This window comes from Nuphar pumila, chromosome 3 (assembly GCF_984573655.1).
Source record: "Nuphar pumila chromosome 3, dmNupPumi1.hap1.1, whole genome shotgun sequence".
Classification (NCBI taxonomy): domain Eukaryota; kingdom Viridiplantae; phylum Streptophyta; class Magnoliopsida; order Nymphaeales; family Nymphaeaceae; genus Nuphar; species Nuphar pumila.
In genome coordinates, this window is record NC_143251.1 from 39,432,428 (window position 1) to 39,451,541 (window position 19,114).

The 19,114-nt window shown below is 37.9% G+C and overlaps 1 protein-coding gene across 1 annotated transcript in view; it reads right to left on the reverse strand.

Annotated features, from left to right (window-relative positions):
• Nucleotides 1-854: 854 nt before the first annotated feature.
• Nucleotides 855-19,114, reverse strand: part of LOC149842651 (DNA-directed RNA polymerase IV subunit 1-like) — a 61,274-nt gene continuing 43,014 nt past the window's right edge. The window contains exons 12-16 of the mRNA XM_090000712.1: nt 11,100-11,269; nt 10,940-11,015; nt 10,734-10,852; nt 4,176-4,342; nt 855-1,033 (exon numbers count right to left, since the gene is read on the reverse strand). Of these exons, the coding sequence (XP_089856838.1) occupies nt 855-1,033; nt 4,176-4,342; nt 10,734-10,852; nt 10,940-11,015; nt 11,100-11,269 (711 nt within the window). The remainder of the gene's footprint in view (nt 1,034-4,175; nt 4,343-10,733; nt 10,853-10,939; nt 11,016-11,099; nt 11,270-19,114) is intronic.

A 19,114-nucleotide genomic window follows, 5' to 3' on the forward strand; every position in this document is an offset into this window, starting at 1 on the left:
TGTTTTCATGACAGGCACATACTCGTGTCAAATGCAAGAGTTCATTCATGAATCGATCCAATTAAAACACACGAACAACCATGCCATTTTGACCCTGCAAAAGCATCTAAATTCCATATGTGTATATGCACAAGTACACTCACTTACAACAATAATTTTGAACAAGGATTATTTATCAAGTTTAAGCACATAAGAAATATCACCCCTTTGTATGCATATGATTAGGTCTAATACACTTGGCATATTTTATTCCCATGAGCAAAGAAAATTTGGACAGATCCACTCCAAATTTGCATATTATATATATTTCCCTTTTTGTAAAAGAATCGTTGCACCCATGACCTATGAAAATAACTAGGCAATGGTACCTCCATCATGCACAACAAAATAAGCTTAAGCATGTTAGCATTTTCATTCACCTGTATGCGAGGAGCCAAGTCTAACACGATTGGCCACTCTCCTAAAAATTAATGTACTAGGCTGAACTTCCATCCAGTTACAGGCAACTGGCCCATAAATAACTGGAATCGATTCAAATGTGCAGGGGCGAACCATGGTTTATCCTATACCTGGTATACCTAAATACAAATGTATATGGTTGGTTTCTTATAGGTCAGATGTCATGTTCATATATACACACATGAACATTCAGTTACAGGCATGTATATACTGATTCTGGGCATCCCAAATTTGCTACGAGTCTTTTGAGAATAAATTGACATGAAGCATTCAACGGTATGTGCTATTATCGTATAAACAATAAGAAAAACATTAGAATAAAATTCTGGTTTAACATGTCAACGAATGTGCCTAGAAAATGCCTTGTGTAAAATGTCTGCCATAGGCTGCCAAGCTTACCAGCCGATTGGCTGGCCTGGCAGGCCTGTCAGACCTGCAATAGGTCTGCCCATGGTTGGCCTGGCAGGGCCGACAGCTGCCCCAACCGAGCCCAGCTCGGTTGGGCTGCCAGGCACCCCGCTGCGGCCAATAGCCCACATTATAAATATGTTTTTTTTTCCTTTTTCTTTTGTTGCTGACAGCATACCAAAATCCCAAAAAAAAATTCAGAACAGCATGTATGCTTGCATAACTCAAACATAGTCAGGTAAGTTCATAACCAGGTCATGAAACAAATATTAGTCATAACATACGTTTAACCATGTTTTTGGCTTTATTTTCAGATTTACAAGTACTAATAATCCCTAATATGGGTTTTTCATAAGGATCGGAAATACTAGCCTGCACATACATAATAAAATCAATTTATTTTTATTTTTAGTTTTATGGATCAAACCTTCTGTTTTAATGTAAAAGCACCACTACACAAGTATTATTCCGCAATAGCATACAAAAAAAATGAATACACATGGATTTCATCCATGGATCCTAGAGTAAATGCTTGGATTTACTCACCCACATGCTTTTACACTAAAAACTTTATGGAAATCGAATCCATGTTTGTTTTCCTCACTTAACCCAAAAGAAAAAAACGTACCTTTGAATCGGTGTTTGGGGTTGCTGCCGTGAGAGAAAGAGGTCGCCGGTGACAGTAGCTAAGGAGCTGGCTTCGCCGGACGGCGTCGGATGGTTGTCGAGGTACGCCGGATGGAAGGAGGCAAGGGAGACTTCAACATCGGCCAGCGTCGCACGCAGGGAGTGAGAGAGAGAGACGAGGGAAGAGGGTGAGACCCCCTCTTCCACTTCCCTTTTATCGCCGAAACCCCCCTCTTGCCGAGAGGCGCGGGGTTTCGGTTACGGCTGCTGTAACCGACCCCCTTCCTCCTTTCTAGTAATAGCAGGAATCGTGCCCTAGGCACGATTCTTGCCTTTTCCGCTTTTATTTAAAAGCTACAGCCCGATATCGGGTTTTTAAAAACCCTATCGGGTTACGGATCCGGGTCAGGTCCGACCCGGGTCTAAGGGTTTTTCTTGCTTTTAAATTTATTTATTTTTATTTTTTTTTCGTTACCTACCTGCTACAGAGGACGCGACTCGGGTCCGAACCCGGGACCCGGTGCAGATTCGTTGATTATTAGGGTCCACAAGTTTGGACCCGCAACCCAATGCAAAGTGGATCCATAGGCTGGGTCCAAATGGATCCAACTATGGATCCCTTACATATTTTTATTAATCTTTTTATTAATTTATTAAATTACATATATATATATATATATATATATATTTCAAACTATGTCACACGGACTCGGCTAAAGGGTTGCCGCACCCGCGTCGACACGCACGGACTCGGGTGCGGACTCGGGTGCGGCTTTGGACTCGGCCCGGACTCGGTCAACTCCGAGTCGGACTCGGTCAACGAGTCCGGGCCGAGTCCGACCACATTTTGGACTCGGTCAACTTTGACCGAGTCCAAAATTGTCCAGTTCGAGTTTTAAATTTTGTTTTGGATCCGGGTCGGGTCGGGTCCAAACCCGACCCAGATCCAAAAATTTTTTGGCAGCCGAACCCTAAAAGGGGTTTATCGACAGGGAGAGGGGCTTACCCTCTCGATTTTGCCTCTCCCCCTCAGCCCCTGCAGCTTTCTCCTGCAACCACGCCGGCGATCCGAACTCCAGCGACAGGCAGCCACCGTCTCCCCCTCCGTCAGGTATGTCGACCCTGCTCGTAGCCTCCCTCCCTGCACCCTCTGCTTGCAGAGGAGGGGCTCGGCCCCCCTCCCTGCACCCTCTGCTCGCAGGGGAGGGGCTCGGCCCCTCCCTGCACCCTCTGCTCGCAGGGGAGGGGCTCGGCCCCCCTCCCTGCACCCTCTGCTCGCAGGGGAGGGGCTCGGCCCCCCTCCCTGCACCCTTTGCATGCAGAAGAGGGGCTCGGCCCCCATTCCTGCACCCTCTGCTCGCAGGGGAGGGGCTCGGCCCCTCCCTGCACCCTCTGCTGGCAGAGGAGGGGCTCGGCCCCCCTCCCTGCACCCTTTGCACGCAGAAGAGGGGCTCGCCCCCCCTTCCTGCACCCTCTGCTCGCAGGGGAGGGGCTCGGCCCCTCCCTGCACCCTCTGCTCGCAGAGGAGGGGCTCGGCCCCCCTCCCTGTTTATAATATATATTTTTTAATATATATATATATAGCCGAGTCCCCGTGTCCAAATTTTTTGGAATTGCGCCGCACCCGTGTCGCACCCGCACCCGCACCCATGTGACATAGATTTCAAATATCATATAATTTACATATGGATCCTGGATCCGAAAGGTGGATCCCAGGCCCATAACACATAAGTTATAAAAAAAAAAATCGTGGTTATTACACATGCTACAGATAGTAGCATTCTCCAAAACTGAAGATTTGAGCATACTTATATTCAACATGGCCATAATAGTGAACACATTCTTTACAAATTTTCAATCATCATATTCTTCTCACCTACACGCAGTTCAAACCACTAAAACACTTGACTCTAATAAATCTCAAGAATAGCAAGTTAACCAACATGCAACAGACCACTTATATAATTCTGCAAAACTTACAATCTGATAGCATATTCACCCAAATCCAACAAAAGTTAATCAGCTTAAAAAAAGGAGGGATCACACACAAGCTGTTCGTTGGGCCAAAAGACGATTTCGAATGGAAAACACTAGCAATTTTTGCAAACTAGTGAACATGCCTAAATTCGACCTAAACATCAGAAAATGGTAATGAAACCCTTAAAGAAAACTTATTAAAATAGCTCACCACTTTCAAAGAAAGAATCCAAAACTTAGTGCCACAGAGAATCTTCCAATAGTAGGTTATGAGGAACTCGCTTGAGAAATTTGAGCCAAAACTGATGTCAAATGTTGACTGCTGGTGTCAGTGTCAATCATGACATCAGCAAACAGAAATTTGGAAAAAAGAAAAAAGCATAATCGGCAGCTTAATAGATGCAGATAACAATATTGATTTTTCAAACAAAATTACTCCTATTCTAATGCAATGGGAACAAGAGAGAAAAGGAATACTTTGTTCACTAGAATTAAATAATGAGGCCCATTGAGACAGAATAACACATTAGTATCTCATTAATAATGAATCATTGCTACTCCATTAAAATTACACCTTGTGCATAATGAATGAATATCCACTTTATCTCTTATTAACATTAGATTCAAATAAAAGTTGCATGATCACTCATGCATAGCATTTCATAATCTTAGCAAGACAATGAATAATTTCATTAAAGCAGTACCTCTGATCGTTGTTTGTAGAAGCACTGGAATAACCAGAGTCTTCATAACATTTTTTCGATGGGAATTTTCATCTACAACAGTAGCTTCATTCTCAGGACAAACTTCAGCAACCATGATGCAGCAAGTGCGATCATTTTTATCCAAGCACTCACATATAGAAGAATTGCTGCAAAAGAAAGATGGCACCCCATCATTTTACACACAAATTCCGTAAACAATCCAAACAACATATAGGAGCATCTACTGTTAAAACATATGTAATAATATACATCTATATATATATATATAAATATAGATGTATATTCACCATAATACCCGATAGGGGTATTATGGTGATTTCACAAGTACCCAATAGGGGTACTTGTTTTATTTCTTTTATTTTGCTGTTTTTTATTTTTTTGTTTTTTAAAATGCATTTTAGATACCGAAAAGGGGCCCCACAATGGAGTCGTTGGGGCCCCCAACGGTCACAATTGTGACCGTTGGGGGCTCCCAACGACTCTATTGGGAGCCCCTTTGGTCTCCTTTTCTTATAAATAGAGGGAACCCCCCTTGTATGTTGTATTGCTCTTGAGAGCTCCTCTTCAATAATAGTGATATTATTTTTCATGTGTGTAGCCTTTTTATAAGGCCTTTCGTATATCCCTTAGTGGATTTCCTCTCTTATGCTTGTTGCATTTGTCCGTGTGGAACATAGTGAATGCTTTAGCATTCTTGGATTCTTCCGCATATTTCATTACATGGTATCAAAGCCATACGATCTTCTAAGGTAAAATCGTGTATCTCTCTACTTTTTTTTTTCTTTTCTCTCTCACCTCCATTTTGTAGCAATGGAAGTCAAGATCGATCTATCATTCAAGCTCAATGGGAAAAATTACATGATGTGAGCATCCGCAATGGAGAATAATCTCAAAGGGAAGAAGCTTTGGGGTTATGTAATGGGGACCATTCCGGAACCCCAACTTAAGCTCACAAAGATGGAAGAAGATCAAGAGAAAGCACTTGAAGGCGATGCTCGTCTCAAGGCTATTGAAGATTATCATCATCAAATGGAAGATTGGGAGAGTAACCATGCAAAAATCCTAGCATGGTTTATGAATAATGTTGAACTTAAGGTATGTGCAAATATTGCAAAATTCCGCCGGGCAAATGAAGCTTGGTTTTTTATGAAGGGTATGTTTACCCAAAAGGATCTTGCAAGAGCTTATTTTTTGCAAGAAAAAGTGAGAACCACAAAACAAGGTGACATGAGCATACACGACTATTATAGTGTTTTAAATCCTTTATGAGATAAATTGGCTCTTTTAGAGCCTAAATGGGTGTCTATGGAGGATGTGGTACTAAGACAAAAACAAATGGAACAAGATAGATTGTTTCAATTTTTATTTGGGCTTCGTCCCGAATTTGAACAAGTTAGATCCTCACTTCTCCATAGATCCACGTTTCCTCCCTTAGAAGAGGCTATTGCCGAGATTACTCAAGAAGAGACTAGGCATAATATGGGTAAAAGCATTGATGAAGTTCTTGCCGTATCTAAACCCGGCAATCATGTCAAAACATACAAACCACCTCATTTTGGTGAGCAAGGGAGTGGTGGAAGAAAAATGATTATATGTCATCATTGTTATGAGCCGGGACATATTAAACCCGTTTGCCCAAAGCTAAATGGAGCATTCAAGCCAAAGGTGGCTTCCGTTGAAGAATCATCCACCAAAGAAGATGACGGCAAGAACGGGGATCTCAAAGATACTCTTGGACAAATTTCCTTGGCTCTCCAACAAATTCTAAAGGCTACTTCTTCTACCTCCGGTGCCGCAATTGCCTCATCATCACCTCCCGGTACGTACTCTTGGATTTTAGATTCCGGAGCTTCTTTTCACATGATCCCTCATGAAAATGCATTAACCAATGTGCACACCAATTCAAAAATGTCTTGTGTCTCTACGGCCGATGGAACTTTTCTCAAAATAAATGGTGTTGGAACTCTTGATTCTAAAAATGTTCAAAATTTCCTTGTTCCAAAAGTTAGAATAGTTCCAAAATTAAATCTTAACCTCTTTTCCGTTTCTCAAATAGCCGACCATGGATGTGAAATATCTTTCTCATCCCAAGGGTGCTTTGTGCAGGATCTCCGGTCCGGGAAACGGATTGGGCAAGGCCATAGGAAGGGAGACCTTTATTTTATGGATAATTTAATGCTTTCAAATACCTCAGTTTGTACTTATGTCCAAGACAAAAATATTGAAACTTGGCATAAAAGGCTTGGACATCCAAGTTACTCTAAAATGTATCTTTTTCCTTTTGGACACAAGTTTTGTAAAGAAAAAGATATCAATTGCAAAGATTGCATTTTTGGCAAAATGAAGTCTACTCCTTTTCCTATTAGATCCTTTGTGACAACAAGACCTTTTGAAATAGTGCATTCCGATGTTTGGGGGCCATCTCCGGTTCTATCTAAAGGTGGTTATTCATATTATGTTACTTTTATTCATGATTATACTAGATATGTATGGATTTATTTTCTTAACTTTAAATCGGAAGTTTTTAACTTCTTTAAAGAATTTCATGCAAAAGTTCAAAATCAATTTCAAAGTCAAATATCCATTCTTAGATCTGATTCGGGTGGAGAGTACTTATCAAATGATTTTCAATCATATCTAAAACAACATGGCATTTGTCATCAAAAATCTTGCCCAAGAACTCCTCAACAAAACGGTCTAGCGGAAAGAAAACATAGGCATATTTTGGAAACCACTAGATCCTTACTCATTTCTAAAAATATTCCTAAAAATTTTTGGGCCGAAGCCGTGTTAACCTCCACCTATTTAATCAATAGGATGCCATCTTCAAAATTGAACAATATCTCTCCTTATGAAAAACTTTTTAATATGACACTCGACTACAATCGTCTTCGAATTTTTGGGTGTAAATGCTTTGTTCTTTTACATAAAAGAGATAAATTGTCACCTAAAGCAATAGAATGTGTATTTTTAGGATATGGTGAAAATCAAAAAGGCTATAGATGCTTTGATCATAAAAACAATAAGTTATTTGTCTCCAAAGATGTAACCTTTTTAGAAGATGAAAATGGATTTGACATATTGGAAAAATCAAATGAAATTGATTATATGTTTATCAATGATCTTTTAGAAGATTCAAATGATGACTCTTTGAGTCATCCGAAAGTTTTAGAAAATACTCATGATTCTCATGATAATGATGTATCACCAACTAATGGTGACAATCTCCAAGTATACACTCGGCGTGAGGAAGCCCAACCTATTAGTGCTTTAGAAAAATTCTTGCGGCTTAATGAACCCCTAGAAGAGACCTCCCTTAGGCATTCTTCTAGAGAATCAATTCCACCTAATAGGTTTGTCTCATATGAAACTCTCTCACCTAAATATAGAGCTTGTCTAATAGCCTTGCATTCTTACTATGAACCCTCCCATTATAATCAAGCAAAAAGTATACCTCATTGGGTTTAAATAAAGCTAAAACTTGGGAAATAGTTCACCTTCTTCCAAATAAGAAAGCTATAGGATGTCGATGGGTCTACAAAGTCAAAACAAAAAGTGATGGTTCCCTAGAGCGTTATAAAGCTAGATTAGTTGCTAAAGGATACTCACAAGAATATGGCATCGATTATGAGGAGACTTTTGCTCCCGTGGCTCGCATGACAAGCGTTAGAACTTTAATTGCGGTAGCATCATCTAAGAAATGGCCTATATTCCAATTAGATGTTAAAAATGCCTTTCTTAATGGTCAGTTGAATGAAGAAGTATATATGGACCCTCCGCCGGGAATCAGTGTTAACCAAGGTCAAACCCTTCGGTTATTAAAAGCTTTATATGGTCTTAAACAAGCCCCTAAGGCTTGGTATGATAGATTTAGTGCTATCATGTTACAATTGGGATTTTGCTCATGTTATACTGACACTGCTCTTTTTGTTAAACGTGCAGGTAATAGTATCATCATCCTTCTGCTTTATGTTGATGATATGATCATCACTGGCAATGATGAAAGTGGTATTCTTAAAGTTAAAAATATGTTAAAACATAATTTTGATATGTCTGATCTGGGTTTTCTCAGGTACTTTCTTGGTATAGAAGTTGCATACTCTCCTCGAGGGTATATATTGTCACAGATGAAGCTTGCTGCAGACATATGTTCCAAATCTGGGATTTCAGATGATAAAAAGGTGGAGACTCCCGAGGTTATCAATGCTAAACTACGACTGGAAGATGGAGTTCTGCTGGATGATCCTACGTCCTATAGGCAACTCATAGGCTCCCTCACCTATCTGACTATCACCAGGTCGGATATTGCTCATGTTGTGCACTCTGCAAGCCAATTTCAGCATGCTCCTACATCTGTGCATATGAGTGATGTGCTCCGGATCATTCGATATATTAAAAATACTTTGACTAAAGGGCTTTTCCTATCCTCAATCTCTTCCTTAGATTTACTAGCTTATACTGATGCTGACTGGGGAGGAAACCCAAATGATCGAATCTCAACTACTGGCTTTTGTGTTTTCCTAGGAGATTCGCTAATTGCTTGGAGGTGCAAGAAACAGCAGAAAGTCTCATTGTCTTCTACTGAAGCAGAATACAGGGCTATGGCAACTACTACAATGGAGCTGGTGTGGCTTCGAAATCTTCTTCAAGATATGGGAGTCGAAATTACCGGGGCTTCGAAGCTTTGTTGCGACAACAAAAGTGCCATCTACATTGCCAGCAACCACACTTTCCATGAGAGGACTAAACATATTGAAATGGACTGTCATTATGTACGTGATGAATATCTTCGTGGGACAGTTACACTGCCATATGTCACTTCAGAATATCAACTTGCAGATTTCTTCACCAAAGCCCTGCCTGCTCCTCGCTTCTTGTTCCTCCTTGGCAAACTTTCGGTCATTCCCCCGTAAAGTTTGAGGGGGGGTGTTAAAACATATGTAATAATATACATCTATATATATATAAATATAGATGTATATTCACCATAATACCCGATAGGGGTATTATGGTCATTTCACAAGTACCCAATAGGGGTACTTGTTTTATTTCTTTTATTTTGCTATTTTTTATTTTTTATTTTTTTTATTTTTTAAAATGCATTTTAGATACCGAAAAGGGGCCCCACAATGGAATCGTTGGGGCCCCCAACGGTCACAAATTGTGACCGTTGGGGGCTCCCAACGACTCTATTGGGAGCCCCTTTGGTCTCCTTTTCTTATAAATAGGGGGAACCCCCCTTGTATGTTGTATTGCTCTTGAGAGCTCCTCTTCAATAATAGTGATATTATTTTTCATGTGTGTAGCCTTTTTATAAGGCCTTTCGTATATCCCTTAGTGGATTTCCTCTCTTATGCTTGTTGCATTTGTCCGTGTGGGACATAGTGAATGCTTTAGCATTCTTGGATTCTTCTGCATATTTCATTATATCTACATGACCCAAATGCATACAGGGAGGCATACGACCTATGTCACAGGGATTCGGCCAGCCAGGTGCCGCAACTGCGTCGACGCGACGCGACACGGGTGCAGCACCGAGTGCGCTCAAACCGACCCTGGGTGTAGTCAACGCACCCAGGGTCATAAATGTCCATTTTTTGAACTTAAAAAAAAGCCCGATGAAATGGGCTGGGTGGGGGATTAGGGCAAAAAGTTTTTGCCCTCTCCTCCCGACCCCGGCGCTGCGCCATCTTCTCCAACACCCCAATGCGGCGACGAGGTATCACCGTCTCCAACCCACACTCCGGCGACGCCTCCTCTCCGTCTCCAACCCAGGTATGCATTCTCTCTCTCTCAATCTCTCTCCCCTCGTCTCTCTCGCTCTTCTCGGCTATCTCTCTCTCTCAATCTCTTTCCCCTCTGTGTTACTCTCTCTCTCTCTCTCTCTCTCTCTCCAAAATGAAATGCAGTTTGTTATATATGCTTATCAACCTTGTCTTGATTTTTTATTACCTTTGAGACTTTTAAGTAGCTATTTTGGCATAATTTTCATTTAGAGTTGTTTACGTGGTTGGCTTGTAACAATCTGTACTTGTTCAGTTTTCTTCCTCGAGATTGTCTTTGTATTGATGTTAATCATCAATTTGGATTGCTTTGAACAGTTTGGTCCTAGATTGCTTTCGGTCAATATGTCTGATAGTGGACATTAGTGTTACTGGTGTTGACTGTTAAAAACTTAAAATATATATATATATATAATATATATAATTATATATATAGCCTCCCGCACCCCCGCACCCAAGTTCTTTTAAAGTGCCGCATCGCCTCACCTGCACCCGTGCCCGCATCCATGTGACATAGCATAGGACCATACAGCAACATTCTTATAGACAAAAATAACTTACTCTAAAATAAATCTTTACCAACAATTTTAGTAATTTTATGCACAAATTCCATAAACAATCTAAACAAATATAATAGGAGCATCTAAAGGACCAAATTTTGCATCGAGGGAGGCATATGACTATATAGCAATATTCTTATAATGAAAATAACTTGCTCTAAAAAATAATCTTTAACAATTTTAATCATCTTCACCTGCTCAATATATGCAACTGAGGAAGGACAGGCCTTGCCTTTTGCCTATACTTGTCATAATTTGCATACAGTGCATTAATGATAAAGCCAACAGTCATGGCCCTTTTTTGTAGTCTTTCCTGGAAACAAAAAAATCATAGAGTAATCACTAAATAATATTAGAAGATCTTACCAATGCACCAACCTACACCAGCAGCTAATAGTACCTTGCTCAAATGGATATGAACAACCCAGGGGCTATGTCTTTGCTTAGGAAAGATCACATACATGCCTTTGCAGTACCTATAGCAATATAATGGATGATTACTTTGTGGACGTCACACAAGAATGGAAAGGAAAAAAGAAAAAGATTATAAACAAACTCACGAAACAATGGCACTGTCAGCAACATCAGAAAGAATAACTCTTTCAAGATGTTGCTTGATCTCCATTGCTCCATATTCGTAACCATATCTCCACTGTCCAAGTTCCTCCGACAGATAAAGTGTTGCAGTGGATTTCCTGGCCATGTTTTTACCACCACAATCCAGTACCTCCTGTAAATTTGAAAAGGATGGTTCATGTCAAATTTACAAAAACTTTACTCCTATTAACCATTTCTCCTAATAAATAAATGGAAAGTCCTGGTAGACACGGCACCGATTTGGATGTATATGTGAACAGAGGGTCCCAAAATCAAAATTTCTAGCCACTTCAAGAATGAATGGAAATGCAAGAAGTATATACAATATCAACAAACCAGAATATATGAATCTGAATATTGAAAAGTGGAAGGCCCCAACAGTTCAGCTCAGTATTGAGATTCGCAATGCAGACTAATATCCTAACACCTCACTTAGGTAGAAGATGTTTGCCTTGATCAAGTACCTAACATGATGTGAGGATACTAAGAAGAAAACAAGCATGTAACATAAGAGCAATTATCTTCATAATCAAGTCATGTTTACAGGAACGTTCATGAAATAACAGATTTTGATAGAACATCAGGTTATGCATGCATCTGTGTATATGTTTGTGTGTGCATGAACTAACACTCAAATCAAACAAAAAAATTGTACTACAAATGTAACAAAATAGTATATATTTGGAGAACACACATTGATTGTCTGTGCATTAAGATTGCTGACCTCCTTTTTGGGTTTCGTAGAGACTGTTGGTTTACACATCCCACCATAGAATAGCTATGACATTGTTCCTCACCAAAAACAAAGAGATTCATCAAAAGATGTTTGAATGTACTGCATTGGTTGAAATGATTAAAGTGGGAAATAAGGAAAAAAAAACCTTATGGGGATCCTAGATGAACATGGTCCTCTTTCTCAAATGAAGAAATGCCAGCTAAATTGTAAAAAAACACGAGAGATGTTCCCTAGACACTTCAAAGGAACCAGGAGGAAATCTCTTACCCTAGAAAAACTTTGAATAGGGATTGTGCCCTAGAGCAAAGGGCTTTGGACTTTTTGTGCAGCCCTTGTTTTAACAAACTATTTACCCTTGCATAGTCAAACTTGCAAAACATCTCTTCATGTTTTAGCCTATGTCAAGATTTTATGTGCTTAGATTGACTTGTCTACTTTTCTATAGTTTGTAGATTTTTTCTAAAATTGTCACCCCAAAGAAGATCTATGGTCATGTCTAAGGCTGTGACGATTGGGTTGTTCATTCAGGTCTTAAATAAACCAGATAGAGCCTTATAAAAAAGAAAAAAAATATGAACATTTACAGAGCATTTCATATAACTCTATCTAATAACTCAACTTTCATTACAATCTCTAATACAAGTCAAAATACAACTTTAGAACGATTACAATGTCTTCCAAAAATCAAGCTAATAGACTAGTCACTGTATTGTAGGTTAAGACGCTTGACTTTCTTGTTGATATCCTCCTCAAAAAGCCTATGATCATCGCATAAATCCTTGCTACTTCTATCAAAATTCTCACTCTAACACAATAGTAGTCAACTAATGAGCCATAATGCTCAGTAAGCAATTAATTATAATCTTCATAGTTAGATTTGTAGAGTTTTCAAAAAGATTTTGTTGAAAAGAAATTTACAAGAAGTACACACAATAAGTTTTAACTTTTAAACCAATTATGCACATTGAAAATTAAACTACAGAATTTTCTCTTTAAATGCAGTACAGTTACACAATTGAAAAGATATTTGTAAGAAAACAATATATTTTAAATCACTTTTGCAAACTCCATTTGAACTATGAGACCTGCTTTTCAAATGTGATACATGGAAAACAACAGCAAAATAGATCTTAAAATACTTTGTAAATCACTTTTGCAAATTCATGAAACTTGTTTTTCAAATACTGGCAGTTATACAATTTCTTATTTCCTTAAACTTTTAGAGAACATTTTTTTTAGATCCTATTCACATTCCCATCAAATATTTGAACAGCCAATAAATCCTAAATTTTAATTAGGCCAACAAAATTTCTCTATATTTCAAATGGGCCAATTATAATAGCTAGTGGTGTTCACCACCCATCAGATATCTGAAAAAAGCCAAAGATTTCTCATTCCTCTGAGAAATACCAATGAGCCAATAACTGATGAGGATTTTGCCTTTCCTATTCATTACGTCAAAGGGCCACTTGATTTTGCAAGACTAAGTCAACTGGGCCAATAAATCCCAATGACAAGCCAGCCAATTACCCTTAATGAATAAGGGGCTCATACCCCGATAAAGTTGTTGGGGTTCAATATACTATTCGGTTGGGGATCGACTTCATTTATGCAAACAAGCATTTAAAGCCAAATACTTAATTTTAATAAGAACAGCATTCTTTTAGAATCAAAGATTTTCAAATCACTTGAAATAAAATTTCATTTGATTTTCAATATTAAATCTGATTTTCTGACTCAAAGAGGGAATATATCAAAACAAAATAGAAATGTGCATACAATTAAAACAATAATAAAATTCAGAAATTTGAGCTAATTACTTTTTGAAGTAATTGTCAAAATCTAATGGTTTTTGAAAAAGGTCATAAGTACTTCATAATTAATTTAAGAAAAATATATCCTTGATTATAGAATGTTGTAAATACCTACTTATGAAACTAATTTAACAAAAATCTTACTCTAACTATGGAAGATCACAACTAATTACTACTAAGACAAATTTAAAACCTAAATTTTCAATTACTACTAAGACAAATTTAAAATCTAAATTTCAAAACTATAATTAATTAATTACCTATCAGATGTGAAGCACCACAAGTCGCCTTGTTGTCATCACCCTTAGCCCCTCTACCTTCTCTTTTCTTCTCCTTCTCCTAACCCCTTGGGGCATTTATAGAGGAGGTAAGGCAGCAAAAAATAAAGAGCCTAGGTCGGTTGGGCCATGGGTTAAAATTACAATTTTGTCCCTAACCTTTTAACTTATTTACACATAATATCATTTTAGCAGACATTTACTTAAGTTGTTACATGTAAATAAGAAAATACCCCCCTATTTGAACCCATTAAAGTTAGTTAAAAATTTAAACACCTGAAGAATAAAAAAAGTCAGCTCCAAGATTTCAGTACAAATTTCAAAATTTTATGGATGTGTCCAAAATTCTACATATTCAAAGCTTATATTTTTCTTTGGTTTATATTTTTTTAAGTTCTATCTGTACATATCATTACTTTGTTTTAAATGTTCAGGAGAAAAACTCTTATAATTTAATTATTAAAAATTATTTTTGTTTATGGAGATCCGAGACCCTTTACAACATTTGGGCAGATAAGGGCTTCGGTTTGACTTTTATATAAATCGTTATGATTGAAATTGAATTAAAGCCCACAATTAGAGAAAATAGGGTATTATGTTATGGAAATAAACTTCACTTTTCACAAGAATTCTAGGATATCTTCTTGGTCTTTTGGGAAGACTAATGAAAAAATGAAAACACGATGGCATGGTCGTGGTTAAAGGGAAAGGAGTGACCATATATTAATGGAAAGAAGGCAAGCTCGAAATCTCTTGATATCAAAATCAACTATCTGATCATGGGTTATCGCTGAATTCCAATAACATGTATACTAGGAAAAGCAGACTCTTTTATGTGCATTAAACTTATATCTTACTTTCCCCATCTGTCACTTTTAGCAATGCACTGCTTGTCATAGTTCTTTTGATTAGGTAGGACAACCTGTACATTATGGTACTCACTGCCTGAAAATTTTGGGTCATTTAAACTAATCCACATTACTTTCAGGTGTACCCAGGAATTTGCTTTTTGTTGCTTTTGTTTATTCCTTTGCATGAACGACTACCTCATATGCAGGTCCTTCATAGGCATGCTTAGATAGTCTGCCTATGTGTTGTTCAGTTGCCTATAGAAGGAAGCAACCATGATAATATTTGATGTAAAACAAAGAAGAAGAAAAATGTTTGTACACCAAACAAGACAATGTACAGTAACATATGCATTATCAGTTTCTCAAACAATCATAAGGCCCATAAAGAAATAAAAAGTAATACAAATACAAAGTGCCAAGAATAACAAGCAAAGAGCAAGAAATAACTTTGCATTATTTTCCAGCAACAAATTTCCCCTTACTATTATCAAATAAATGAACATAGAAACTGTAATGAAAAGAGGCGGAAGCTCCAATGGAGTAAAAAGCACTCTTTAAGAGTGACCTCAAGAGCCCAGAACACAAACACTAAAAGGGGACACACAAAACTCTCAAAAGTAGAAAATGACTTAAAGTCATAAGTTGGATTGATTGAAGAAAAGAAGAGAAGGGTGAAAACCCAATGCTTACAAGAGGAGAATACCTCCTCTATTTATAGAGGAGGGAGACTCAAAGAAGGGACCACAAGGGGCTCCCTTGTAGTCGTTGGGAGCCCCAACGGTCAGAAATCTAACCGTTGGGGCCCCAACGACTACAAGTGTGGGGCCCTTGTGGTCTTACAAAATGGGGAAAAAAAGAAAAAGAAAAAAGTAAAAAGAAAAAGCGAAAAAGTAAAAAAGAAAAAATACATTGTGGTTTTACAAGAATACCCCTATCGGGTATTTCACTAAAAAGGAAACTGTATATATATACATATATGTATATATATACTTATATATATACGAATGTATATATATAAGTATATGTATATATATACATATTTTAACACACCCCCTCAAACTTTACGGGGAGATGACCGAAAGTTTGCTAAGAAGAAACAGTGGAGTTGGGAGCGCCTTGGTGAAGAAGTCAGCTAGTTGATACTCTGAAGTGACATATGGTAATGAGATAGTCCCTCTGAGATATTTGTCTCGAACATAATGGCAATCCATTTCGATATGCTTGGTTCGCTCATGAAAGGTGTGATTGCTGGCAATGTATATCGCACTTTTGTTATCACAGCAGAGCTTGGTGGGAGTGGAAATGTGGACGCCCATGTCACCAAGGAGACTCCTGAGCCATACGATTTTCATAGTTGTCATTGTCATGGCCCGATATTCAGCTTCAGTGGATGACAGTGAAACCTTCTGCTGCTTCTTGCATCTCCACGAAATGAGGGATTCACCTAAAAAAATACAAAGACCCGTTATTGAGATACAATCATTGGGATTTCCTCCCCAGTCAGCATCAGTAAAAGCAGTTAAGTCAAGAGATGAGGAAAAGGATAAGAAGAGTCCCTTGGATATAGTATTTTTGATATATCGCACAATTCTCATTACGGCCGCCATATGAACCGAAGTAGGTGCATGCTGAAACTGGCTTGCTGCATGAACCGCATGAGCTATATCTGGACGTGTGATGGATAGATAGGTGAGAGATCCGATTAATTGACGGTAGGGGGTTGGATCCTCAAGAAGAACATCATCTCCAAGTCTTAGTTTCGCATTAATAACTTCGGGAGTCTCAACTTTCTTTTCATCAGATATTCCTGATTTGGTACAAATTTCTGCAGCTAATTTCATTTGAGATAGGATGTATCCTCGCGGAGAATAAGCCACTTCAATCCCTAAAAAATATCTCAAATATCCAAGATCAAACATATCAAAAGTTTCTTTTAGCATAGACTTTACATCATTTACTCCCTTTTTGTCATTCCCAGTGATGATCATATCATCAACATACAGTAGAAGCATAATAATGGAGTTACTTGTCCTTTTAACAAAAAGTGCAGTGTTAGTATAGCAGGAGAAAAATCCTAAATTGATTAATACATTACTAAACCTATCATACCAAGCTTTAGGAGCTTGCTTAAGTCCATATAAAGCCTTTTTTAATTTCAAAATTTTTTCATTTAAATTCATACCTGAAGGAGGTTCCATATAAACTTCTTCATTTAAATTACCATTCAAAAAGGCATTTTTGACATCAAGTTGAAAGATTGGCCATTTTTTAACAGAAGCTATAGCAATAAGAGCTCGAACACTAGTCATTCGAGCAACTGGGGCAAAAGTTTCATCATAATCTACCCCATACTCTTGGGCATATCCTTTGGCTACCAACCTAGCCTTATATCTTTCCAATGAACCATCACTCTTAGTTTTAACTTTAAAAACCCATCTACATCCAATGAGTTTCTTGTCATTGGGAGGATCAACGATTTCCCAAGTTTGCGCCCTTTTAAGAGCATTACGTTCTAGGTCCATAGCTTCATTCCAATGAGCATATTGTTTAGCATCATTGTAATGAGATGGTTCATGAAAGGAGTGAAGAGCAAGTAGGCATGCTCTAAAGTTAGGAGAAAAAGAATCATAAGAAACAAATCTATTGGGTATTTTGGAAATCCGATTTGATTTTCTTTGAGAGGTCTCTTCGATTGACTCACTTTGAGAAAAATTTTCAAGGGCACAAGGAGGATTTTTTTCATTCCTTCTAGAGTAGACTTGTATTTGTCTTGAAACATTTTCTTCTAAGTTTTTATCATCATTTGGATGTTCAAAATGATTTTCACCAAGGGGTTCACTAGGATCAATATGATCATCTATGATGTTTTCTTGAGACAATAAGTCAAATAAAAAAGAATAATCAATATTTTCATTTGGTTGGTGCGAAAAACCATTTTCTTCTTCTAGGAATGTGACATCTTTTGAGATATAAAGTTTGTTTTTGAGTATGTCAAAACATCTATAACCTTTTTGTTTTTCGCCATATCCCAAGAAAATACATTCAATAGCCCTAGGAGTAAGTCTCATTTTTGTGAGTTAGAACAAAGCATTTACATCCAAAAATCCTTAGTCTTTTATAATCGGGAGACATATTGTAAAGTTTTTCAAATGGAGAAAGATTTTTCAAAGAGGATGAAGGGGTTCTATTGATAAGATACATTGAGGTTAGAACCGTTTCGGCCCAAAAGGATTTTGGGATATTTTTTGAAATTAATAACGTTCTTGTCGTTTCTATTATGTGTCTATGCTTTCTTTCCGCAAGACCATTTTGTTGCAGAGTGTTGGGACAAGAACGTTGATGACAAATTCCATTTTCTTTTAAATAGCTTTGAAAATCATTGGACATATATTCGCCTCCCGAATCGGACCTAAGAATAGATAGATTTCCCAAAAATTTATTTTTAACCATTGCATGGAATTCTTTAAAGAAGGAGAAAACTTCGGATTTGCGACTTAGGAAGTAAATCCACGTGAATCGAGTGAAGTCATCAATAAAGACCACATAATACGAAAATCCTCCTTTAGACAAAATAGGGGAAGGTCCCCACACATCGGAAAGAACAAGTTCAAATGGCCTAGTGGTAAAGTAACTTCTTTGAGGAAATAGAGTAGCTTTAGATTTCTCAAAAATACAATCTTTACAAGTCATGTGATTGTCTTTACAAGTATTGTTCAAAAACAGAAAAAGAGACATTTTTACAAAATTTGGATGACCAAGTCTCTCATGCCAAATTCCAATACTTTTGTCTTTTACAAGATTGCAAGATGATTTAGATGGAAGAGTCAAAAAGTCCATAAAATAGAGATCACCCCTTCTATGGCCTTGCCCAATCAGCTTCCCTGACTGGAGATCCTGCACGGTGCAATCTTTAGGTGAGAAAGAGACTTGACATCCATGATCGGTGATTTGAGAAACGGAAAAAAGATTTAAATTAATTTTTGGAACGATTCTTGCTTTAGGAACGAAAAAATTTTGAGAATTTTTAAAATCAAGCGCTCCAATACTTTCAATTTTCAATGATGTTCCATCGGCCGTTGAAACATAAGAGGATATGGGTTCGGAAAAAACATTTGAAAGAGAGTTTTTATGAGATGTCATATGAAAAGAAGCACCGGAGTCTAGTATCCACATACCTGAAGGTGATGAAGAATAGGCGATGGCGGCTCCGAATGTTGAGGAAGAAGTCTTGAGAAGATGTTGGAGAACTTCGGAGATATGATTAAGGGTCTCTTTGATATCTCCCTCTTTGGCATTTTC